This window comes from Salvelinus sp. IW2-2015, linkage group LG26 (assembly GCF_002910315.2).
Source record: "Salvelinus sp. IW2-2015 linkage group LG26, ASM291031v2, whole genome shotgun sequence".
In the NCBI taxonomy this organism is placed as follows: Eukaryota; Metazoa; Chordata; class Actinopteri; order Salmoniformes; family Salmonidae; genus Salvelinus; species Salvelinus sp. IW2-2015.
The window spans coordinates 41,232,241-41,259,433 of NC_036866.1; the positions used below are offsets into that span (position 1 = coordinate 41,232,241).

Here is a 27,193-nt window from a genome sequence, read left to right on the forward strand (position 1 = left end):
TACAGTCGTGGTTCYGCTCTATGACCAGATACCGCAATCTAGCCAAGGCAAAACAAACCCCAATGTCACTGACATTTGACCCTTTCCCCAGGCTTTTCTCCTGAAATCTCTGCGCAAGACCCCTCAAATGACAAAATGGGCAGTTGTCAATACAATAGTGTTTTACTCTACAAATGACACCGTGATACTGTATATTGAGACATTCAGATTTTGCATATATCCTAATTTAAACTGGACCAGGATCTGATTAGATATAATCAAATGCAACTGTGTAATAAACTCCATGTCATTCAAGATGTCTGGTGTGTCATTATTAGTGGCGATGAGTCATTCAGGGCTGTTAAGCTAATATAAAAATAACAAAATATAATAATAATAATTATATATATTTATATTCTGTTTGCATGTCATTTTGGCATTAATACGTGTCACATATCCTAAATATATAATTTTGTTAATAAAGCCGCATACAATCATGGTCTCTTTTTTGCTTTCTTGAGAAAGGCAGCTCCAAACTGCAGGTGTTTTAGCCTAGCTCAGTGCTTTCTGTGGTGGTTTGACATTGCTTCCTCCGACACATTGGTGCGGCTGGCTTCCGAGTTGAGCAAGCAGTGTGTCGAGAGGCAGTGCAGCTTCACTCTCGACCTTCGCCGAGTCCGTAGGGGAATTGCGGCGATGAGACAAGATTGTAACTACCAATTGGATCTCACGAAAAAAGGGGTAGCGCCATGGACCAGAAAAGTTTGAATACATTGGCCATGCTGTCAATCCAGCATGACTTCTGCCACATTCAAAACAACTGCAAACTCGGAATTGGTCATCCAACTCTAAATTCCGAGTCGGGATTTTGGGCCTCTTTCTATAGCCCACAAGAAGGACCGCCGCGCCACATTCCTGTTCAAGTAAGCACAGCACAACAAGGTGAGTCCAAAACYTTTTGTATGCTGCTGTATAGATGATGTAATATGCCAGTGAGATATGAAAACTGTAGCWAAGAAAGTAATACTAAGTGTATGTTGTGTAGTAAGCTGTTATTAGCACATGTTACGCACCCTAATAATTTGTTCCCTTTTCACCTCATAACTTACTGTTCTGACCTGGTGGTGCACATTTAGTCTATAGCCTGTTTTAGAGAAATGTCATCATCGAATATTGTAAGAGCTTCCATTGTCTGCTTATATGCCCCCTTTATTTATCCTATGGTTGTGACTTGGTCTGAATTCTGTCGCTGTACATTTCAAAAGTGCTGAACAAACAGTTTTATTGACTACGCCCGTGTCTTAATCGATATTACGGATTGCCTCTTATCCGCTCGTCGTCCCCTTATGCCATAGTTTGTACATCTCAATTGTCATTAGAAACCACATTTGTTTAAGCAAGTCATCCATATCAGCTATATTTTTAAAAGGCAGTAAAAGAGGCTGAATGAACTGTTTCGCTGCCAGACAAGGCTCCGCTGATAGCCAGGTGTAGCAGTGGTAAGGTGTTGGGACAGCTTTATGTAGGCCCTAACAGTTTGTGGGCACTGTTTGTCATCGTTATAATGCAATGAATGTATTGTTTAGTATTGTGGCATGCATTGCTGGCATGCGTGTAAAAAAAATCGTCACTGGTTATTATGCACATTGATTACAGTACAATAATAAAATACTAGTYTGGTATTTTATGTTAGAACTTAATCCTAACATTTAAAGATATAAAAAGTACATTATTATTCAACTTATTCTGTAGGCTACTCTAGGCTTATTCGGCTACTCAATTGATAGCCTAGGTTATGTAGAGGGCTACAATAGCCGACACATGCTTCAAGATGGCCACCATTGTTCCTGTTCCCAAGAAAGCTAAGGTAACTGAACAAAATGACTATCGCCCCGTTGCACTCACTTCTGTCATCATTAAGTGCTTTGAGAGACTAGTCAAGGAGCATATCACCTCCACCCTACCTGATACCCTAGACCCACTCCAATTTGCTTACTGCCCCAATAGGTCCACTGACGATGCAATCGCCATCACACTGCACACTGCCCTATTCCATCTGGACAAGAGGAATACATATGTAAGAATGCTGTTCATTGACTACAGCTCAGCATTTAATACCATAGTACCCTCCAAACTCGTCATTAAGCTCGAGACCCTGTGTCTTGACCCCAGGCCGTGCAATTGGGTCCTGGACTGTCTGACAAGCCACCCCCGGGTGGTGAAGGTAGGAAACAACATCTCCACCCCGCTGATCCTCAACACTGGGGCCCCACAAGGGTGCGTTCTCAGCCCTCTCCTGTACTCCCTGTTCACCCATGACTGCGTGGCCATGCACGCTTCCAACTCACTCATCAAGCTTGCAGACGACACTACAGTGGTAGACTTGATTACCAACAACGACGAGACGGCCTACAGGGAGGAGGTGAGGGCCCTCGGAGTATGGTGTCAGGAAAATAACCTCTCACTCAATGTCAACAAAACAAAGGAGACGATCGTGGACTTCAGAAAACAGCAGAGGGAGCACCTCCCCATCCACATCGACGGGACAYTAGTGGAGAAGGTAAAAAGTTAAGTTCCTCAGGATATACACATCACGGACAAACTGAAATGGTCCACCCACACAGACAGCGTGGTGAAGAAGACGCAACAGCGCCTCTTCAACCTCAGGAGGCTGAAGAAATATGGCTTGTCACCTAAAACACTCAAACTTTTACAGATGCACAATCGAGAGCATCCTGTCGGGCTGTATCACCGCCTGGTACGGCAACTGCACCGCCCTCAACCGCAAGGCTCTCCAGAGTGTAGTGCGGTCTGCACAACGCATCACCGGGGGCAAACTACCTGTCCTCCAGGACACCTACAGAACCCGATGTCACAAGAAGGCCAAAAAGATCATCAAGGACAACAACCACCCGAGCCACTGCCTGTTCACCCCACTATCATCCAGAAGGCGAGGTCAGTACAGGTGCATCAAAGCTGGGACCGAGAGACTGAAAAACAGCTTCTATCTCAAGGCCATCAGACTGTTAAACAGCCATCACTAACATAGAGAGGCTGCTGTCAACATACAGACTCAAATCTCTGGCCACTTTAATAAATGGACTTAATAAATGTATCATTAGTCACTTTAAAAATGTTTACATATCCTACATTACTCATCTCATATGTATATACTGCTCTATACCATCTACTGCATCTTGCCTAAGCCGCATGGCCATCGCTCATCCATATATTTATATGTACATATTCTTATTCATCCCTTACATTTGTGTGTATAAGGTAGTTGTTGTGAATTTGTTAGACTACTTGTTAGATATTACTGCATTGTCGGAACTAGAAGCACAAACATTTCGCTACACTCGCATTAACATCTGCTAACCATGTGTATGTGACCAATAAAATATGATTTGATATTGGTCAATGAATGCAGCCTTACAGTCGTGGTTCGGCTCTATGACCAGATACCGCAATCTAGCCAAGGCGAAACAAACAGAACATTTGCACCAAATGGGTAACTTTGTAACATTCTATTAAGGCTTTGTGGAATACGGATACATTGTAAAACACAATTTTAAAAACTCACCTGCGGGGCCTAGCTGTTGTTGCTCGTCCTCTCCGAAAATAAGTCTGAAGTCCAGTTCCTCATTGCCGCTACAATTTACAGTAGTCATTCGGTCTTACGAGTCGGTTCTTTACAGTTCTTTATTCCTGGGTTGTTTCAAAACTGGATTCAAAAGGTAAACGATACAACAGGAGGAAATTATTTTAGTTTACACTATAAACAGCAACAAGAAGCCTATCCGAAGTTGTAAATAACTAAAGCGATTCCTAAATGCGTGTCCTCTCCAGTCGACATTTATTACGATTATATTATATTCTCTTGATACTTCACCAGTTCAGTTCTCGGACTAAAAAAGACGCATAGACAATAGTTCGACCGTAGTTACTCTTGATGACTGATGAAGTAGGCTAGTAGTCTACTCCAAACTTCCACATTACAAACAAAGCATTACAGACAGCTCCGTTCATGACGTCAGCAAAATACTACACCCGGCATCACCCCGCGTACAGTAGCTGGTGAGAGAGTACTGTAGGCCTACAAGCTACTAGACAATGTTACAGTATCAAATCACGTGGCAAGACAATGAATGTATTTCTGGAGACTGCAATCAATCAACGATACGAATACTTATCTCATTAGAAGCAAACAGTTTTAAAAACAAAGAAACCATCCGTGATCCAACAGCAGACACACCACTCATACTACAATCAAAACATAAACCTTTATAGCTTAACAGTGATAGAGCAACAACCACTTTATAAGGATGAAAACTGCAAATCATACTACAATCAAAACATAAACCTTTATAGCTTAACAGTGATAGAGCAACAACCACTTTATAAGGATGAAAACTGCAAAAAAGTACGTTTTCAACAATTGTGTAAGGCCCCATAGAAGACAATGGTACAATAAATACTGTCTGAGAATACTAACTAGCTTTATACAGCTCCTGTACTGCCCTCCTCTGGCACCTTTTATTACACAGTACATACACTTCTGTCAATAACAATAAAACATAACCAATAATTACCTTGCTTCTGGTCAATATGATGTGGTGCTGAAAGTTGATAAGTGGTTTTCTATCGTGACTTTACAGCAGAAAACATTCAGTATTGCAAGCATAAGGAGAATGTGTATTTTCAAGTTGACTGCCATACTGTCTTGTTACGTATTTGACCATTTTTTTCATAAACAAATCAAAATAATAGTTTTGGTTATCAAATCAAAACATTAAAAAAAAAAAAAAATTAAGAATAGGGACGTTTCTTAATCCCCTGTAGAGCATGCCTTCTTCACACAAACACCAAACATGCTTGTTGTCTAAAAACAAAATAATCCAGGAGGGAAAATAAATAGCATTGAACGCCTCATGCTGATTGATGTTTGACTATTGGGGCGGGAGCTGACAGAATATCTCAGTTACTCACTGTACGCTGCTCTTGTAGGCAATGTCTCAAACTCACAACAATATGGCCGCTACTGTATCAATCACTCCCCCTGGCAAGAGCTGACCCCTGCTGCAAATCCGCCACCATTTAATATAAAAGGAGCATACCGTCTTATTGCGGTCGTAAAGCATTAGTCATTTTACACAGTGCAGTATCACTCTGTGCTTGTCTTGTGCTGTACACCATTTGGAACAGCTGGTGCCCTGATGTCTTCCGCAGCTGTTGCGCCTTTGGATTTTTAGCCGGGTCTTTTCCTGGCTCCATACTCTACAGTGGTGTCCTCGTCATCTGGCTTCTCATTCCTCTTCTTCTCCCTCTTTCTCTTGCCCACCAACCCAGAGTACTCTTCACCCGTCCGCCCCTCTGGCAGTCCCAGAACACGTAGACATACTATAGCAGCAGCCTGCTCTGCATATTTCTTTGACTTCTCCCTGCATGGATATAATAAAAGAGAAAGTGTTGTGTTAAGTCATTTAGCATTATTATGAGTTAATAARGCATCTATTAAGCATTATTATAGCATCGTTACGTAATATGCATTATTATAACAGTGTTATCAAGCATTACATTCACAGGGTTTAACTTGGGTCACTCCCTGGGTGACTAACACATTCACTACAGTGCCTTCAGAAAGTATGCATACCCTTTGACTTATTCCACATTTTGTTGTTACAGCCTGTATTCAAAATGGATTAAATATATGTTTTTCTCACCCACCCACACGCAATACCCCAGAATGACAAAGTGAAAACACGTTTTTAGAAATGTGTGCAAATTGATTGAAAATGAAATCTCATTTACATAAGTATTCAAACCCCTGAGTCAATACTCTGTAGAAGCACTTGCACATCTGGATTTGGGGATTTTTTCCCCTCATTCTTCCTTGCAGATTTTCTCAAGCACTGTTAAGTTTGATGGGGAGCAGTGTTGAACAGCATTCTTCCAGTCTTTCCACAGATTTTCAATGAGATTGAAGTCTGGGCTTTGGGTGGGCCATTCAATGACTTTCACATTATTGTTCTGAAGCCATTCTAGCACTGCTTTGGCTGTATGCTTGGGGTCATTGTCCTGTTGGAACGTAAATCTTCGCCGCAAGCCTAAGGTCATTTGTACTCAGAAGCAGGTTTTCATTGAGGATTTGCCCGTATATGGCTCCATTCATTGTTCCCCCTGTCCTTACCTGTCTCCCAGTCCCTGCCGCTAAAAAGCATCCCCATAGCATGATGCGGCCAACACCATGCTGCCACCACCATGCTGACATTCCAAATATATTTTCAATACATTTTCTAAAAACATGTTTTCACTTTGTCATTATAGGGTATTGTGTGTAGATGGGTAAAAAAAAAATATATATATTTAATACATTTTCAATTCAGGCTGTAACACAACAAAATGTGGAATAAGTCAAGGGGTATGAATACTTTCTGAAGGCACTGTTTAAACTCACCGCAGAGTGGATCTGTACTTTTTCTCCGTCACTGTAACTATGGATTGGAACGCCCGGTCTTGAGAGCGCTGTACTTGAAAACATCATACACAATACATTGTTAGAAACCAAACGCACATATCAACACTACACATAAATGGTTTTGACAGCTTGTATGTTGTAAGACCATGGCTAATATAAAGTGGTCAACTTACCATCTCATATCGTGGTTGCTCCAGTTTCTTCTTGCGGCTCCACTCTACCAGGAATATCTTAAGGCTAAACTCGCCAGGGTACTCCCTCCTAACACACAAACATCACACTACTGTCATAATATGTACAGTCATAATAATATGTACAATATGTCATATTTACAGTCAAAAGTCATAAAGTACCAGTCAAAAGTTTGTACACACCTACTCATTCCAGGGTTTTTATTTATTTGTACTATTTTCTACAATCTAGAATAATAGTGAAGACATCAGAACAATGAAYTAACATATGTAATCATGTAGTAACCAAAAAAGTGTTTAACGAATCAAAATATGGGTAAAGCTTGGGCTTAAAATTCATGCCCGTGCAGGGCTCTAATCTGCACTGAGCTAAAGGCTAGAGCTGCTGCTTTCAAGGAGCGGGACACTAATCCAGACGCTTATAAGAAATCCCTCTACGACCTCCGATGAGCCAGTGTCAATACAGGACTAAGAACGAATCCTACTATGCCGGCTCTGGAGCGAGTGGAATGTTTCAGGGCGTGCAAACTATCACAGATTATAAAGAGAAATCCAGCCGCGACCTGCCCAGTGACACTAACCTACCAGACGAGCTAGAGCTAAATGCCTGCTATGCTCACTTRGAGGCAAGCAACACTGAACCATGCATGAGAGCACCATCTGTTCTGGAAGACTGTGATCTCGCTCTCCGTAGCCGAGACCTTTAAACAGGTTCATATTCAAAAGGCAGCGGGGTCAGACAGATTACCAGGACACGTATTCAGAGCATGCGCTGACAAGCTGGCAAGTGTCTTCACTGACATTTTCAACCTCTCCCTGACCCAGTCTGTAATACCTACATGTTTCAACCAGACCACCATAGTCCCTGTGCCCAGCGAAGAGCCCGGATCTCAATCCCATTGAGCACGTTTGGGACCTGTTGGATTGGAGGGTGAGGGCTAGAGCCATTCCCCCCAGAAATGTCCGGGAACTTGCAGGTGCCTTGGTGGAAGAGTGGGGTAACATCTCACAGCAAGAACTGGCAAATCTGGTGCAGTCCAAGAGGAGGAGATGCACTGCAGTACTTAATGCAGCTGGTGGCCACACCGGATACTGACTGTTACTTTGTTCAGGGACACATTATTCCATTTCTGTTAGTCACATGTCTGTGGAACTTGTTCAGTTTATGTCTCAGTTGTTGAATCTTGTGTTCATAGAAATATTTACACATGTTAAGTTTGCTGAAAATAAACACAGTTGACAGAAGAGGAAGTTTCTTTTTTTGCTGAGTTTAGCTAGCCAATGTTAACCAGTTAGCTTGGGTGCTTGACTGTCGTTGTGAGGTCAGAGCTTTCGGAACAACCCTAATTATTCGCCAGAGCGTCCAGTGTGCACTTAGAACGCAAAACGCTAGGAAGTTATGAGCGGACAATCTGACAGCACTGTTGCAGTCACCAACGCTCTGGATAACATAACAGCCTAACCAGCTCTGCTAGGGCGAGTAATGTTCAGTGAGCTGTTCTCTGTCTCTTAGATGTCTGGAAGTAGCTGGCAGGTTAGTACAGAACACATGGATCAACCCTTAAAGAGATGGGTGGGGCTAAGGCTTACGAAGGTGTGAACAATGCTGAATGGGTGTAGACAAAGAAGGGCTCTCAATAGTAGTACCAAAACACTGAAAGGAGGGTTTACAAGTTGATCAACTTTCAAAGCAGAATTACTTTCCCATTGTTTCCTCAAATGCAGTGTATGATATACAATTTTGTAGCTCTGAGTCTCTACTTTTATCCAATGTAAAAAATAAAATTAAAATAAATTAAAATGTTGCTACATAAGACCGAATCCAGGTGGTGAGTCACAAATGCACAATGAACAGGTGTAATGAACGTGCGTAAAAATGCCCAAAACAAGTGTTCAAATCGCCTGGAAACACACGTGAAAAAAATCACGTGTACAATAAATGACATTTGACACTAGAAAAAAGGAAGTGAAAAATGATAATTACGAGTAAGACGATTTGAAACTCTTGGCCTTCCATAGTGCTGTAGCAGTTTGCTTGCGTTCAACTAGAGAAACGTGTAAATCAAATCAAACATTATTTGTCACATGCGGTGTAGACCTTACCGTGAAATGCTTACTTACAAGCCCTTAACCAACAGTGCAGTTCAAGAAGAGTTAAGCAAATATTTACCAAATAAACTAAAGTTTAAAAATAATAATAATAAAAAATAATAATAAAAAGTAACACAATAACATACAGGAGGTACCGGTACCGAGTTAGTGTGCATGGGTAAAGGTTGAGGTAATTTGTTCATGTAGGTAGGGGTGTAGTGACTACGCGTCGATAATAAACAGCGAGTGGCATATATTGCTCGTAAAATAATTGGAGGACACACATCTGGCACTTACGATATGAAGTTTTAATCAACAATTAAAATAACTCACCGTCATTTACAGAAAGTGCATTGCAGTGGTCTTCATTAGAAGCTTCCAAAGACGCGTGTTGACTCGCTATTTCCTTGGGTCATCAAACCTAGCCGACTCAGTATCGAAATATACCGCATAGAACAGGTATACCCACTATAAGAGTAATGTGTTCTAAATATAATAATTCCATTGAATAAGTCCCTGGTGTGTTGTGTGCTGCATACCTCACTGTATATTGTGTATAAACCAGGCGAACCTAAAAAAACAAACATAAGTTATGTAAGGGATAATCAACGATGGGCTATGCATTCTATGGAAAATAATYAAAGACACGGAAGGTGTGTTCCAAGAACAGCTAACGTTAGCGAGGTACAACTGTCCTTCCAAGGAATTCTATTATTTTCCATAGACCCCTGAGTTGATTACCCTTTTATACCATGGCTATACTTTAACACATTTGTCGCTAGAAATGTGTTAATTTGCRGGTAGAAATGTGTTTAACATCCACTGAAGTAGCTAGCAAGTTTACTAGATAGCTACAGTAGTTGCCGTGGTAACCAAACCATCAGTCCTAGTTTGACATAATGAAAATCGAGTTCAACAATGCCAATACTGTTCTCAATTTGTATTTTGCTTTCAAAAGCAGCCAAAAACATAGAACATGTAAGCAGTGGCGATTTTAGCATGTAAAGCTTACTACACAACATACACTTAACGTTAGTATTACTTTCTTAGCTACAGTATAACTACATATCTCCCTGGTATATTACATAATTTATGCAGCAGCATACAAGACATTTTTGTACTCACCTTGTTGTGCTGTGCTCATTTGAACAGGAAGGTGGCGCGGCGGTCCTTCGTGGGCAAATMTTGTCGTCAACTTTGTCGTCAGTCTGGCATTCTCTGGATTTATGGTGCTTTTAGGACAACTGGGAACTCGGAAAAATACAGGGTCGAATCATGATGACGTCAGTGATCAAATAAGATTGTATTCGTCACATGCGCCGAACACAACAGGTGTAGTAGATCTCACCGTGAAATGCTTACTTACAAGCCCTTAACCAACAATTCAAAAATATTTACTAAATAAACTAAAGTTTAAAAAAAGAAAAAAAGTAACACAGTAAAATAACAATAATGAGGCTTTATACACGGGGTGCCTGTACCAAGTTAATGTGCAGGTTAGTTGAGGTAATTTTTACATGTAGGTAGGGTTAAGGTGACTATACATACATAATAAACATTGAGTAGCAGCATTGTAAAAACAAAGTGGGGGGGGTCAATGCAAATAGTCCGGGTGGCCATTTGATGAATTGTTCAGCAGTCTTAAGGCTTGGGGGTAGAAGCTGTTATTAAGGAGCCTTTTGGACCTAGACTTGGTGACTGAGAGAACAGTCTATGACTTGGGTGACTGGACTCTTTGACTATTTTTTGGGCCTTCCTCTGACTCCGCCTAGTGTATAGTTCATGGATGGCAGGAAGCTTGGACCCAGTGATGTACCTAGTCTGTACGCACTACCGCCTGTAGCGCCTTACGGTCGGATACCGAGCAGTTGCCATACCAGACYGTGATGCAACCGGTCAGGATGATCTTGATGGTGCAGCTGTAGAACTTTTTGAGGATCTGGGTACCCATGCCAAATCTTTTCTGTCTCCTGAGGGGGAAAAGGCGTTGTCGTGCCCTCTTCACAACTTTCTTGGTGTGTTTGGACCATGATAGTTTGTTGGTGATGTGGACACCAAGGAACTTAACTCTCGACACACTCCACTACAGCCCRGTCGATGTGACTGGGGGCGTGTTCGGCCCTCCTTTTCCTGTAGTCTACGATAATCTCCTTTGTCTTGCTCACGTTGAGGGAGAGGTTGTTGTCCTGGCACCACACTGCCAGGTCTCTGACCTTCTCCCTATTATCATTGTCGGTGATCAGGCCTAGGGATGTGTGAGCCGGTGATTGTCAAGCAAATGCCTGCCAGTTTCACAATAATTGACCGTTAATTAACATAAACACATTTAGCATCTCCTGGCTTCCACACATACCTTTGGAACATCTACATTTAATTTTTTTTGAATAAATCCATGTATTATAGCCTACACCTTCACAATAAATCCATTATTTATTTTAGACTCTGCCTAGCCAGTTCCCCTCACTCCACTGGGATTCTCTGCCTCTAACCCTATTACAGGGGCTGAGTCACTGGCTTACTGGTGCTCTTCCATGCCGTCCCTAGGAGGGGTGCATCACTTGAGTGGGTTGAGTCACTGACGTGGTCCTTCCTTCTGGGTTGGCGCCCCCCTTGGGTTATGCCGTGGTGGAGATCTTTGTGGGCTATACTCGGTCTGTCTCAGGATGGTAAGTTGGTGGTTGAAGGTATCCCTCTAGTGGTGTGGGGGCTGTGCTTTGGCAAAGTGGGTGGGGTTATATCCTGCCTGTTGGCCCTGTCTGGGGGTTCATCGGATGGGGCCACAGTGTCTCCTGACCCCTCCTGTCTCAGCCTCCAGTACTTATGCTGCAGTAGTTTACGTGTCGGGGGGCTAGGGTCAGTCTGTTTATCTGGAGTATTTCTCCTGTCTTATCCGGTGTCCTGTGTGAATTTAAGTATGCTCTCTCTAATTCTCTTTTTCTTTCTCTCTCTCGGAGGACCTGAGCCCTAGGACCATGCCCTCAGGACTACCTGGCATGATGACTCCTTGTTGTCCCCTGTCCATCTGGCCGTGCTGCTGCTCCAGTTTCAACTGTTCTGCCTGCGGCTTGGAACCCTGACCTGTTCATTATGATTACTATTATTTGACCATGCTGGTCATTTATGAACATTTGAACATCTTGGCCATGTTCTGTTAATATCTCCACCCGGCACAGCCAGAAGAGGACTGGCCACCCCTCATAGCCTGGTTCCTCTCTAGGTTTCTTCCTAGGTTTTGGCCTTTCTAGGGAGTTTTTCCTAGCCACGTGCTTCTACACCTGCATTGCTTGCTGTTTGGGGTTTTAGGCTGGGTTTCTGTACAGCACTTTGAGATATCAGCTGATGTACGAAGGGCTATATAAATTGATTTGATTTAAGTCTAAAGAAGCATGATATGAAAAAAATMTATTCTATTTCAGAAGAAAAGAATAGCATACTCTGAGGTCCTGATGTGGCTATGCCAAATGGCTGTGGGCTACACTAGTTCATTTAGCAGACKAGATTTGCTTCGAATTCCGTGGCATTATTTTATATTATTTTATAGTATGAAGAAAACAATTGAACGAAGCTGAAAAATATATAAATATTTTCTCCAAACGATTTGAGGGAGTGCGCACATGTGGCTATTCTGTGTTGAGCYGTTAACAAGAAGTAGCTACTCCTGTAAGCTTCATTTAGAGGTATTAATGTAACTTCAGTTGTTCTACAAACATTGGGCTATATGTTTAGATTTRTAATACATTGTAAGGCTGCATGATGTGACTAATGATGATTTGAAAAAAGTTGCTTGAAAGGCATGAGCTCTGCTTTGTATTTTGAGCAGGCTGTACACACTTCATTAGTCTCTCATTCACAATCTGACAAGCACTTGATAATGCCTCGAATTTCACGGTGGCATCCCCTTTGTGGCCGTAATGAACCCTAAAAAATCCATCCCTTTTGCAGCCTGTGGTCGTTGTGCCTTTCTTCCTGAGTGCTGCGCAATCTGAGGCACCTCTCACTCACATGGCTCTCCATCACGTGATGCTTTTATTATGAAGGTGCATTTTTATGGTGAAAATGATCTTCCCCAAACTCAAAACTCACGCGCTGCTTATGTATGCCACGTAGGCTCTAAACCCCCTGTAAAGCGGATTAATGTGCTTAATTTTAAGAATTTATTGGGCCACTTTAGTTGTGATACAAACCTTATCAAAACATATAGGTCTATGGGCTAGGCTACAAGAGGTGTGCGACTAAGATTCTAAAAAGTCGGGGGAAAAAGGCAGTTTCTTATGCTGGGCATCATTCACGAGTGATAATATATAATCCACAAGTGATAGGCTAATATTGTCACCCATCAGACTATTCATGATTTAATCTTGTCTTTACATATACTAAATAATATATGTGTGATATTTGTTTTGATTTAGAATGGACCATTATCATGGACCTGTCTTGAAACAGGGGCAGCGGGAAAAAATAAATGTCATTTATGCACTTAAATAGCAAATGGAGGACGCATTTCCTGTGGTTCATTTTCATGCAAGGAAGCTAGACCATACTCCTTTTATAAAGATAAACAATTTGATTAATATTAGGAAAGTTGAGAAATAAATAGAATAGGCTTAGTCTATACAAAGCTGATGGGAGCCTCCTCTTTTTAGTAGAGGCCATCACTCTGTTTTCTCGCGCAATTGCATAGCCTATAGAAATGTTGTGCAACATGAGCTCATGGGCTCTCATGAAGTGTTTGATTCGATTTTCGATTACATTTGCATTGATGTCAGAGTGATCAGAGGTACAATAGAGTGCTGAGTACCAGGCAGTTATAAAGTTAAGTACGCTATAATGACTATCAGCAGTATCAGAGCTTGGTGAAGCCTAATTACTGTGACTAAACGGTCACGTGGAATTTGATTGCCTTCATGACTCTTGACTGCTGGTGTAGCGGTAATAAGGTCACCGCAACAGCCCTAATCAGGCCTACACCAGTTGTGTCATCAGCAAACTTAATGATGGTGTTGAAGTTGTGCTTGTCCACGCAGTKGTGGGTGAACAGGGTGTACAGGAGGGAACTAAGCACGCACCCCTGAGGGGCCCCCGTGCTGAGGATCAGCATGACAGATGTGTTGTTGCCTACCCTTACCACCTGGGAGCGGCCCATCAGGAAGTCCAAGATCCAGTTGCAGAGGGAGGTGTTTAGTCCCAGGCTCCTTTGCTTAGTCATGAGCTTTGTGGGGACTATGGTGTTGAACGCTGACCTGTAGTCAATGAACAGCATTCTCACATAGGTGTTCCTTTTGTCCAGGTGGGAAAGGGCAGTGTGGAGTGTGATTGAGATTGCGTGATCTGTTGGGGCGGTATGCATATTGGAGTGGGTCTAGGGTTTCTGGGACGATGGTGTTGATGTGACCCATGACCAGCCGTTCAAAGCACTTCATGGCTACCGACGTGAGTGCTCCGGGGCGTTAGTCATTTAGGCAGATTACCTTTGCTTTCTTGGGCACAGGGACTATAGTGGTCTGCTTAAAACATATATTGGTATTACAGACTTGGACAAGGAGAGGGTGAAAATGTCAGTGAAGACCCTTGCCAGGTGGTCCGTGCATGCTCGCAGTACACATCCTGGTAATCCGTCTGGCCCTGCGGCCTTGTGAATGTTGACCTGTTTAAAGGTCTTACTCACATCGGCTGAGGAGAGCGTGATCACACAGTTTTCCGGAACAGCTGGTGCTCTCATGCATGTTTTAGTGTTATTTGCCTCGAAGCGAGCATAGAAGTAGTTTAGCTCATCTGGTAGGCTTGTGTCATTGGGAAGCTCTCGGCTGTGCTTCCCTTTGTAGTCTGTAATAGTTTGCAAGCCCTGCCACATCCGACGAGTGTTAGAGCCAGTGTAGTACGATTCGATCTTAGTCCTGTATTGATGCTTTGCCTGTTTGATGGTTCGTCGGAGGGCATAGCGAGACTTCTTATAAGCTTCCGGGTTAGAGTCCCGCTCCTTGAAAGCGGCAGCTCTAGCCTTTAGCTCAGTGCGGATGTTGCCTGTAATCCATGGCTTCTGGTTGGMGTATGTACGTACGGTCACTGTGGGGGGGACGTCATCGATGCCCTTATTGATGAAGCCAATGACTGATGTGGTGTACTCCTTAATGCCATCAGAGGAATCACAGAACATATTCCAGTCTGTGCTAGCAAAACAGTCCTGTAGCTTAGCATCTGCTTAATTTGACCACTTTTTTATTGTAGTCACTGGTGCTTCCTGCTTTAATTGGTCAGATTTTCCAGGGAGAGCTTTGTACGTGTCTGTGTGTGGAGTAAAGGTGGTCTAGAGTTTTTTTTTATCCTCTGGTTGCACATGTGACATGCTGGTAGAAATTAGGTAAAACGGATTTAAATTTGCCTGCATTAAAGTCGCGGCCACTAGGAGCGCCACTTCTGGATGAGCATTTTCTTGTTTGCTTATGGCGTTATACAGCACGTTGAGTGCGGTCTTGGTTGATAGTGTTGTCTAAAAACGTCAGCCATCGTCTTCGGTGCCATTATTTTATCTCCGATACATTTTATCTATAATTTCTCTTCATTATTTATCTTCATATGACAAGGTTTGAAAAGGATTTGCCAGTAGATTGTCGACTTGATTCATSATGACTGCTAGCTTGCTAGCTAAGATTTTGAAAGTATGATTAGTCCAATCAAGCTACTGTAGATTTAACATGATTTGACGTAATTTTATCTGTGGCTAATGACCTTGAGCCTTCTTGGATGGGCACTTCTAATGTAATTCTATGGCAGCACCAAAGGAGCTTGAATTTTCGAGCTCAACCCTTAGATTTTGCGGTGACTTAGTGTCCCCATTAGTGACAGAACACTGAGCCAATCACGGCGCAACTAGAGAATATTACCAACCCCTACACTCCACATTTGCCTGCCCCACCACCACAGAAAGCACTAGGCTGAAACACCTGCATTTTGGAGGTGCCTTAACTCAAGAAAGAAAAAAAGAGACCATGTTGGTATGCTGCTTTTACATTGTTTGCAAACTGATATGTGACACATATTAATGCCACAAATAACATACAAAATAGGCCCCTCAAAAAATATATAGTACCAGTCAAAAGTTTGGACACACCTACTCATTCCAGGGTTTTTCTTTATTTTGACTATTTTCTACATTTTAGAATAATAGTGAACACATCAAAACTTTGAAATAACACATATGGAATCATGTAGTAACCAAAAATGCGTTAAACAAATTTAATAAAAACATATTTTATATTTGAGATTCTTCAAAGTAGCCACCCTTTGCCTTGATGACAGCTTTGCACACTCTTGGCATTCATTCATGTAAAAATGAACTATAGCCATTGAATTCGTGCAAATATACCGTTCTTTATATGGAAATAATACACGCTCTAGAATGCCCTTCAAGCCAATGACAAACATGTATTCAACAATGCGATGGTAAAATATTTTAAAGGGACGTAAAGACTTTTTCTTTTTGTCTCAGGCTGGCAGATACCGGTACATTATTGGCACATTTAAACAGTTGAATACTTTATAGTGTGTGTGAAAAAGCATGGTAAATGAGAATGGCAATGAGAAAAAACATTTCCGATAGGTATTTGATTTTATTGTGCTATTATTGTTATTTTCTCATTTACAAAAAAGTGCACTAAAATACATTCCAAGTACTGAACCCATTGTAAACACCTGATGCTTTACAAATAATTTACAGTGTAAAATCTCTTCATACCAAGACTGCTCTAGAAATCTAAACTAAACTGCATATAAAGTAGTAATAAACCTTGTATAAGCAGTGTGTTTTACCTGACTGGGGCTTAATGGTTATGGCAGCTGTTGGAGAGAGAGAGATAACTCAATGTTGTACTTACAAACTAAATAATGATACACTATATATACAAAAGTATSTGGACACCCCTTCAAATTTGTGGATTTGGCTACTTCGGCCACACCTATTGCTGACAGGTGTATAAAATCGAGCACACCGCCATGCAATCTCCATAGACAAACACTGACTAACACAGTAGAATGGCCTTACTGAAGAGCTCAGTGACTTTCAACATGGCACCGTCATAGGATGCCACCTTTCCAACTAGTCAGTTCATCGTATTTCTGCCCTGCTAGAGCTGCCCCGGTCAACTATAAGTACTGTTATTGTGAAGTGGAAATGTTTAGGCGACCGCCAGGTGCTGAAACGCATAGTGCGTAAAAATGGTCTGTTCTCGGTTGCAACACTCACTACCGAGTTCCAAACTGCCTCTGGAAGCAACGTCAGCACAAGAACTGTTCGTCGGGAGCTTCATGAAATGGGTTTCCATGGCCGAGTAGCCGCACACAAGCCTAAGATCACCATGCGCAATGCCAAGCATCGGCTGGAGTGGTGTAAAGCTCACAGCCATTGGACTCCGGAGCAGTGGAAACACGTTATTTGGAGTGATGAATCACGCTTCACCATCCAGCAGTCCAACGGACAAATCTGGGTTTTGCGTATGCCAGGAGAACGCTACCTGCCCCAATGCATAGTGCCAACTGTAATGTTTGGTGGAGGAGGAATAACGGTCTGGGGCAGTTTTTCATGGTTCGGGCTAGTCCCCTAAATTCCAGTGAAGGCAAATCTTAACGCTACAGCWTWCAATGACATTCTAGACAATTCTGTCCTTACCACTTCTTGCCAACAGTTTGGGGAAGGCCCTTTCCTGTTTCAGCATGACAATGCCCCCGTGCACAAAGCGAGGGCCATACAGAAAGGGTTTGTTGATATCGATGTGGAAGAATTTGACTGGCCTGTACAAAGCCCTGACCTCAACCCCATTGAACACCTGTTGGATGAATTGGAACGCCGACTGCGAGCCAGGCTTAATAGCCCAACATCAGTGCCCGACTTCACTAACGCTCTTGTGGATGAATGGAAGAAAGTCTCTGCAGCAAAGTTCCAACATCTAGCGTAAAGCCTTCCCAGAAGAGTGGAGGCTGTTGTAGTAACAAAGGGGGGACCCACTCCATATTAATGCCCATGATTTTGGAATGAGATGTTCAATGAGCAGGTGTCCACATTCTTTTGGTCATGTAGTGTATCTTAATCATAAATCATTTTATCTGGTTATTGGCATAACATATTTTCCTTGAGTAATTTGTGGTATCTACGTATCTACAGTTGAAGTCTGAAGTTTACATACTTAGGTTGGAGTCATTAAAACTCGATTTTTAACCACTCCAAAGATTTCTTGTAAACAAACTGTAGTTTTGGCAAGTCGGTTAGGACATCTACTTTGTGCATAACAAGTAATTTTTCCAACAATTGTTTACAGACAGATTATTTCACTTATAATTCACTGTATCACAATTCCAGTGGGTCAGAGGTTTACATACACTAAGTTGACTGTGCCTTTAAACAGCTTGAAAGTTCCAGAAAATTATGTCATGGCTTTAGAAGCTTCTGATAGGCTAATTGACATAATTTGAGTCAATTGTAGGTGTACTTGTGGATGTATTTCAAGGCCTACCTTCAAACTCAGTGCCTCTTTGATTGACATCATGGGAAAATCTAAAGAAATCAGCCAAGACCTCAGGAAAAAGTATTCTAGACCTCGACATGTCTGGTTCATCCTTGGGAGCAATTTCCAAATGCCTGAAGGTGCTACGTTCATCTGTACAAACAATAGTAAGCAAGTATAAACACCATGGGACCACGCAGCCGCTCAGGAAGGAGACGCGTTCTGTCTCCTAGAGATGAACATACTTTGGTGCGAAAAGTGCAAATCAATCCCAGAACAACAGCAAAGGACCTTGTGAGGATGATGGAGGAAACGGGTACAAAAGTATCTATATCCACAGTAAAACGAGTCCTATATCGACATAACCTGAAAGGCCGCCCAGCAAGGAAGAAGCCACTGCTCCAAAACCGCCAAAAAAAGCCAGACTAGGGTTTGCGACTGCACATGGGACAAAGATCGTACTTTTTGGAGAAATGTCCTCTGGTCTGATGAAACAAAAATAGAACTGTTTGGCCATAATGACCATCGTTATGTTTGGAGGAAAAAGGGGGAGGCTTGTAAGCCGAAGAACACCATCCCAACCTTGAAGCACGGGGGTGGCAGCATCATGTTGTGGGGGTGCTTTGCTGCAGGAGGGACTGGTGCACTTCACAAAATAGATGGCATCATGAGGGAGGACAATTATGTGGATATATTGAAGCAACATCTCAAGACATCGCAAATGGGTCTTCCAAATGGACAATGACCCCAAGCATGCTTCCAAAGTTGTGGCAAAATGTCTTAAGGACAGCAAAGTCAAGGTATTGGAGTGGCCATCACAAAGTCCTGACCTCAATCCTATAGAACATTTGTGGGCAGAACTGAAAAAGCATGTGCGAGCAAGGAGGCCTACAAACCTGACTCAGTTACACCATCTCTGTCAGGAGGAATGGGCCAAAATTCACCCAACTTATTGTGGGAAGCTTGTGGAAGGCTAGCCGAAACAATTTAAAGGCAATGCTACCAAATACTAATTGAGTGTATGTAAACTTCTGACGCACTGGGAATGTGATGAAAGAAATAAAAGCTGAAAGAAATTATTCTCTACTACTATTCTGACATTTCACATTCTTCAAATAATGTGGTGATCCTAACTGACCTAAAACAGGGAATTTTTACGAGAATTAAATGTCAGGAATTATGAAAAACTGAGTTTAAATGTATTTCGCTAAGGTGTATGTAAACTTCGGACTTCAACTCTATCTATCTACAGTATATAACTATCTACAGTGGCAAGAAAAAGTATGTGAACCCTTTGGAATTACCTGGATTTCTGCATAAATTGGTCATAAAATGTGATCTGATCTTCATCTAAGTCACAACAATAGACAAACACAGTGTGCTTAAACTAATAACACACCAATTATTGTATTTTTATTTTCTATATTGAATACATAATTTAAACATTCACAGTGTAGGTTGAGAAAAGTATGTGAACCCCTAGGCTAATGACTGTCGTAGCTGAATCAGAATTAGTTAGGTAACGTAGATAAATAAGATGTTTTATGTATTTTATACTTGTCATTAGAATGTCTTCTTTTGGACTATACTGTTGGCAGTTGCATTTTCCTTTCTCCTCTAGGGAAAAGTCACTTGGGGCCCAGAGAGGGGAGAGGTCAGGCTTGTCTTTTACATATCTGGTAATATGCAGAATATCAGAAAGGGAGAAGTCAGGTTTGAACATTGTCTTTCATAGGTGAATATATCRGTGAAACAATGTGAAGGGCTCCACTATGTCGGTACTCCAGTCACTCCCTCATTTTCCCATTGGGGGGGAGGAGTATGGCAGTGTCTGGAACCATTATACCACCCCTCTGATGTTGAACTTATCTTTCATAGTATATGACCTAGAGGTTCACTCCCCTTAGTGAGCTTCTCCAGGAGTGGGGAGAAGACGGGGTGTATTTGAGATGGGAGTATCTAGAATTGACAATTGATATATGCCATTGGATGAGGTAATGTTTTGGTAATAGGAAGTACCAATAACGAGAAGTAGAACCTCGTCTAAAGAGACCAAACTGAATGATAATTTATAGCTAATGCTATGTGGCTATGGGATACTCCTCTTTCAAGTAAAAGGCCCTTTGTGAAGTTTCTAAGATCTGTGGTTCATCATGTGAGTTGAGAGGGGTGTATCTTGGCTATAAAAGATACTAAGAATTATTTTGTAAGTACTCTCAGAGAATTCATTTATAGACACTGAATTGATCTGAGAGTCAAAGGGCTATGGTGAAGCTCATATAATTAAAGATGGACATTAAAATATAACTCTGACTTGTGTGTGGTTTGTAAACTCTCATCATTTAGTAATACAGGAAATTACCACGACATGGCTTATCCAAAAGCTAATTGGAGTCAGGAGTCAGCTAACCTGGAGTCCAATCAATGAGACAAGATTGGAGATATTGGTTAGAGCTGCCCTGCCCTATAAAAAACACTCACAAAATTTGAGTTTGCTATTCACAAGAAGCATTGCCTGATGTGAACCATGTCTCGAACAAATGAGATCTCAGAAGGCCTAAGATTATGAATTGTTGACTTAAAGCTGGAAAGGGTTACACAAGTATCTCTAAAAGCCTTGATGTTCATCAGTCCACAGTAAGACAAATTGTATATAAATGGAGAAAGTTCAGCACTGTTGCTACTCTCCCTAGGAGTGGCCGTCCTGCAAAGATGACTGCAAAAGCACAGCGCAGAATACTCAATGAGGTTAAGAAGAATCCTATCATCTCTGATGACGAGTCTACGATACGTAAAACACTAAACAAGAATGGTGTTCAAGGGAGGACACCACGGAAGAAGCCACTGCTGTCCAAAAAAAKCATTGCTGCATGTCTGAAGTTCGCAAAAGAGCACATGGTTGTTTCACAGCGCTACCGGCAAAATATTCTGTGGACAGATTAAACTAAAGTTGAGTTGTTTGGAAGGAACACACAACACTATGTGAGGAGAAAAAAAGGCACAGCACACCAACGTGAAAACCTCATCCCAGCTATAAAGTATGGTGCAGGGAGCATCATGGTTTGGGGCTGCCTTAGGGCCTGGACAGCTTGCTATCATCGATGAAAAAATGGCCAAGTTTATCAAGACATTTTGCATGAAAATGTAATGCTATCTGTCTGCCAATTGAAGCTCAACAGAAGTTGGGTGATGCAACAGGACAATGACCCAAAACACAGATGTAAATCAACAACAGAATGGCTTCAACAGAAGAAAATACGCCTTCTGGAGTGGCCCAGTCAGAGTCCTGACCTCAACCCGATTGAGATGCGGTGGCATGACCTCAAGAYTACGGTTCACACCATACATCCCAAGAATATTGCTGAACTGAAACAGTTTTGGTAAGAGGAARGGTCCAAAATTCCTCCAGACCGTTGTGCAGGTCTGATCCGCAACTACAGAAAATGTTTGGTTGAGGTTATTACTGCCAAAGGAGGGTCAACCAGTTATTAAATCCAAGGGTTCACAAACTTTTTCCGCCCTGCACTGTGAATGTTTACACAGTGTGATCAATTAAGACATGATATAATTGTTTGTGTGTTATTAGTTTAAGCAGACTGTGTTTGTCTATTGTTGTGACTTAGATGAAGATAAGATCAAATTTGCTGACCAATTTATGCAGATCAACAGGTAATTCCAAAGGSTTCACATACTTTRTCTTGCCACTGTACCTATCCATTTAGTACAATACAGTATCTTCAGTATCTATCAAGGTATGCCAATTCAAATCTYTTTAAAAAGAAATACAACAAATCCCAAGTTTTGTTTTACAGTAACAGTCAAGGGCCTGGCCATAATGAAGAACAAATAGTTGTTACAGAACTCTGTTTGGGGCTGAGAAATTCAATGGCAGTACAGTACTCCACTGGAAAAGCAAATGCCTTTTGTATGTTTRTGTCAGGTTCCCAGCACATGTAAGGATGTTTAGTTTTAAGTGTGGTAGAAATAAAACATAAAATAAGTTAACTTGATATTACAATCTTAGTTTAGAAACAAACATTAGAAAAGTGCAGCAAGCATTTTGTGAGGAGTTTTACTTCCACGGATAAATTTGAGTTTGGGTCATTTAGTCAGCTGTGAACATTACAGTTGTATGTATTTATAGCATGACATAGAATCAGTAGTGTAAAAGGCAATGGCAAGCATTAAACTAAGTAAAAACACAGTGACCCTCAACTATCAACTACAACCTATCTATCATCAGTAGTATACAATCAGAACAAATCTATCTTGTTTTCTGCTGCTGGCTAAAGAGATTAATTTCCAAAGGAATCAAGTCAAAGGCTCTGAAGTCTATGTTCACAGATGGTTCTGAATATGTTCACAAATCCGAGGAACCCATTTCATGTGGCAAATTAACTGGCAAGAAYKAGAATATGGAAGACCACAGTGCTTTTTCTAATTCTCATAAGGAACACACAAAGCGTTAAGCGTTCCAAAATACATTAAGAGAGAACATTAATTAATAAGGAACACATTTCTCCCTATAAGGCACAGTGATACACAGTAAATCTCAGGTCAAAACCAAAATACTGCCAATGTTGAAAAGTTASAGAAAAGTCGCAAATAGTTCCTTAGGGAATATGAAGTCTGTTTCAGAACGTGATACTGTTGGCATTAGCTTGTACTTGACGACTTAGTAGAAAAAGAGGAGAAAAACATTTGCAAGTGGCCCATGCATCAAAACGCAGGCAATTCCACTTAGCAGTAAAGAATAGGATATGAGTCTCAGGTGACCAAAGACCAGACAAGGGGCTCCACTAAAAGGAACGGACCATGTCATCATACAGTGACAGAATATACAAAAAGAAAAATACTTCAGAAGGCAAAAACAGTTTAAGACTTCCCAGAGAGAATGTTGGAAGATTTGTCAGGCCATTCTTCGATCGGACTGATCTCGATGGGGTCGAACTGGGGGAAGACKACGAAACACAGCCTCTGTGCCACGTAGGTCGCTGACTCTGTGAGAAAACAGGGCCCACATTTAGCATCACATCAAGGTGTCTGACCAGACAACTAAAATAGTTGGATTCCTTTTAAATGCCATATATCTGGGTCTACTGAAATAAAGAATGGTTTGATACTTGTCATATACAGGGTTTAGGGAGGTTGGATACTATTAAACACTTGGTTGAATTTGAATCCAGAAATTCTGATACTTTTGGGGAAAAGTAAGAGCCCACGATTATTAAGACAAACATGTATTTGCAGAATTGAAGAGGACACCCACCGATGAAGTCATAGATACACTTTGGCTTGGATTTCCAGTGCACCCCCAGGAAGTAAACTGGTACACCAGTGAGCATGATGACCAGCCCAACACCACACACCACTGGCTCAGAGTACAGACTGAAGCCCAGCAACAGGGCCCAGAACATCAGGTAGGTGACAGGGACAAGGAGGTTGACCTGATGAGCAGGGATGAGAACAGATTCATGTTTATAATGGAGYGAGTGTCACGTGCCGCTCCACCTTTCAGTGAATCACCTGGCGGGGAGGACAGAGGAAAGAGCTGCTCATACTCTGAAGTTTTCAACAGTAGGTGAGAACAGGTTCACTGTATTGCTGTAGTTTGCTCTTATTTGTCAATTACTGTGTCAATCCTTTATCTCTAATGCAAACTAGCACAAACTGACATCCTGCTATATAAAAACAGTTGTAAACTTGACAGAAATGTCAGAGAGGGGCCATGATTGAACCATGACCGGAGTAATAATACCTTAATTGGTCTGTAAAGTTTGGGCTTCTTCCATCGATAYTAGAGCAGGCCTGCGATGGTGACTCCATAGGAGAGGTAGTTGATGAAGGACACATAGTTGATCAGGTTGTGTGTCTCTCCTATACACAGGATTACAATGGTGGCAGTACACTGCAAGACAAAGAGAGATGGAGAAAGGGAGTGAGGGAGAGAMAAATAGACAGAGACAGACAGGGGGAAGGAGGAGAGAGAAGAGAGGTYAGGACAACTGATAAATACCTGAGTGAGGTATAGAATACAGAGGAAGCCTACCGTAGACAGTGGTTAAGGGCTGTAACAGCGGCATTGAGTTGAGTGCACTAGAAATAGTAGAAAATAAGTATCCGTTTCTTACACAGCAGAGGAGAGCTGGGATGGGGGTGCAGTTCTTAAAGTGGATCATGGCCAGCAAGCTGGGTAGATGTCCCTCTCTGGCCCCAGAGAAACACAATCTAGAAAGACACATAAAAACATAGAYGACGTATAGACCCATGTACAATCATTTCACGAACTTAAAAAACATGCATGCACCTCCGTTTCCAGGACGTGTCTCAATCCAAAGGCAGCATCCTTGTGGATTGAGACACGGCCTAGAGGACATACAGGACATTTGCCAGGGTTGACCTGCTCAACTCTATTCCACATCAGGTAACTGATGCAAGCAGTAGAATCAGATTTTTTTTAAACAGATAAAAATACACCTTATGGAACAGCAGGGACTGTGAAGCAACACAAACATAGACACAGACACACACATGATAACATACTCACTATACACACACACACATACACATGGATTTTGTGTTGTAGATATGTGGTAGTGGAATAGGAGCCTGAGGGCACACACTTAGTGTGTTGTGAAATCTGTTATAAATGTATTGTAATATTTTTTTAAATTGTATATCTGCCTTAATTTTTCTGGACCCCAGGAAGAGTAAGAGCTAATGGGCATCCATAATAAATACAAATACAAATACCTTGAGGAGGTGAAGAGGTAGCCGTTGATGCCTCCGAACGTGGACAAGGCCACAGAGATGGGCATAATGACAGAGAACATCCCCAGGAGCTTCTCTCCAAATGTCTGCAACAGAACAAGGTTTACATTTAGGACAAAAAACAAGCCTTGYATAGCTCGATGCAGGGAAAGTATTTTTCATAAATAATGGCATCTTTATGTGAACATGCATTGTGTTGAACATTCATTAAAGGTCAATACATCAAATAATGACACCATTAAAGTACAGTACTCCAGGCAATATTTGTCTTGTTGCAAAGCAAAGCGAACAGCGTTACTCACGACGGCCACAGCGTTGGATGAGAGCAGCTCCTCGGGTGACATGGCGGAGAAGTAGGCGATGTTGGTGAGCGTGTACACAAAGGTCACCAATGGGATTGAGATGTAAATGGCACGAGGTAGGTTCCTGATGAGGTAATCCACATGGTACAAAAACTACTGATGAGGTAATCCACATGGTACAWAAACTACTGATGAGGTAATCCACARGGTACATAAACTACTGATMAGMTKATCRACAWGGTACAKAAACTYCTGATGAYGWKATCCACATGGTACAAAAACTACTGATGAGTTCATCCACAAGGTACATAAACTACTGATGAGGTAATCCACACGGTATAAAAACTACTGATGAAGACATCCACAAGGTACATAAACTACTGATGAGGTAATCCACATGGTACAAAAGTGACTGAAGAGGTKATCCACAAGGTACATAAACTACTGATGAGGTAATCCACATAGTATACAAACCATGCAATCAACCCACAGTCTCATAAATCATGCATTGTTGGGGAAGTAAGAAGGCAGCTGACATGCAATATACACTATATATACAAAAGTATGTGGACACCCCTTCAAATTATTGGATTTGGCTATTTCAGCCACACCRGTTTCTGCCCTGCTAGAGCTGCCCCGGCCAAATGTAAGTGCTGTTAGGAGCAACAATGGCTCAGCCGCAAAGTGGTATGTCACACAAGCTCACAGAATGGGACTGCCGAGTGCTAAGGCGCGTAGGACGTAAAAATCGTCTTTCCTCTGTTGCAACACTCGCAACCGAGTTCCAAACTGCCTCTGGAAGCAACGTCAGCACAAGAACTGTTTGTTGGTAGCTTCATGAAATGGGTTTCCATGGCCGAGCAGCCTAAGATCACCATGCGCAATGCCAAGCGTCGGCTGGAGTGGTGTAAAGCTCGCTGCCATTGGACTCTGGAGCAGTGGGAACACGTTCTCTGGAGTGATGAATCACGCTTCACTATTTTATTTATTTATTTTTATTTAACCTTTATTTAACCAGGTAGGCAAATTGAGAACACGTTCTCATTTACAATTGCGACCTGGCCAAGATAAAGCAAGCAGTTCGACACATACAACAACACATAGTTACACATGGAGTAAAACAAACATATAGTCAATGATACAGTGAAAAAAAATAATAATAATAATAATAAGTCTATATACAATGTGAGCAAGTGAGGTGAGATAAGGGAGTGAAGGCAAACAAATATATGTATAAATAAATAAAAATATAAAAAGGCCATGGTGGCGAAGTAAATACAACACAGCAAGTAAATAAAACTAAAAACACTGGAATGGTTGGTTTGCAGTGGAAGAAAGCGCAAAGTAGAGACAGAAATAATGGGGTGCAAAGGAGCAAAATAAATAAATAAATACAGTAGGTAAAGAGGTAGTTGTTTGGGCTAAATATAGATGGGCTATGTACAGGTGCAGTAATCTATGAGCTGCTCTGACAGCTGGTGCTTAAAGCTAGTGAGGGAGATAAGTGTTTCCAGTTTCAGAGATTTTTTGTAGTTCGTTCCAGTCATTGGCAGCAGAGAACTGGAAGGAGAGGCGGCCAAAGGAAGAATTGGTTTTGGGGTGACCAGAGAGATAAACCTGCTGGAGCGCGTGCTACAGGTAGGTGTTGCTATGGTGACCAGCGAGCTGAGATAAGGGGGACTTTACCTAGCAGGGTCTTGTAGATGACCTGGAACCAGTGGGTTTGGCGACGAGTATGAAGCGAGGGCCAGCCAACGAGAGTGTACAGGTCGCAGTGGTGGGTAGTATATGGGGCTTTGGTGACAAAACGGATGGCACTGTGATAGACTGCATCCAATTTATTGAGTAGGGTTTTGGAGGCTATTTTGTAAATGACATCACCGAAGT

General features: G+C 41.8%; 2 protein-coding genes across 3 annotated transcripts in view; both read right to left on the bottom strand.

Annotated features, from left to right (window-relative positions):
- LOC111952638 (nuclear factor of activated T-cells, cytoplasmic 3) overlaps positions 1 to 9,969 on the bottom strand; it is a 29,548-nt gene extending 19,579 nt beyond the window's left edge. Inside the window, exons 1-4 of one of the 2 annotated variants that reach the window (XM_070435303.1) lie at positions 9,865 to 9,969; positions 6,631 to 6,718; positions 6,437 to 6,504; positions 3,563 to 5,420 (exon numbers count right to left, since the gene is read on the bottom strand). In XM_070435303.1, the coding sequence (XP_070291404.1) occupies positions 3,563 to 3,650 (88 nt within the window). In that variant the 5' untranslated portion in view covers positions 3,651 to 5,420; positions 6,437 to 6,504; positions 6,631 to 6,718; positions 9,865 to 9,969. Of the gene's footprint in view, positions 1 to 3,562; positions 5,421 to 6,436; positions 6,510 to 6,630; positions 6,719 to 9,864 lie in introns of both variants that reach the window. The other variant, XM_023971532.2, reaches the window with a different exon arrangement.
- Positions 9,970 to 19,009: 9,040 nt separating this feature from the next.
- LOC111952814 (asc-type amino acid transporter 1-like) overlaps positions 19,010 to 27,193 on the bottom strand; it is a 29,522-nt gene continuing 21,338 nt past the window's right edge. The window contains 6 exon segments of the mRNA XM_023971733.2: positions 19,010 to 23,233; positions 23,503 to 23,680; positions 23,992 to 24,141; positions 24,365 to 24,461; positions 24,987 to 25,090; positions 25,307 to 25,430. Of these exon segments, the coding sequence (XP_023827501.1) occupies positions 23,109 to 23,233; positions 23,503 to 23,680; positions 23,992 to 24,141; positions 24,365 to 24,461; positions 24,987 to 25,090; positions 25,307 to 25,430 (778 nt within the window). The 3' untranslated portion in view covers positions 19,010 to 23,108.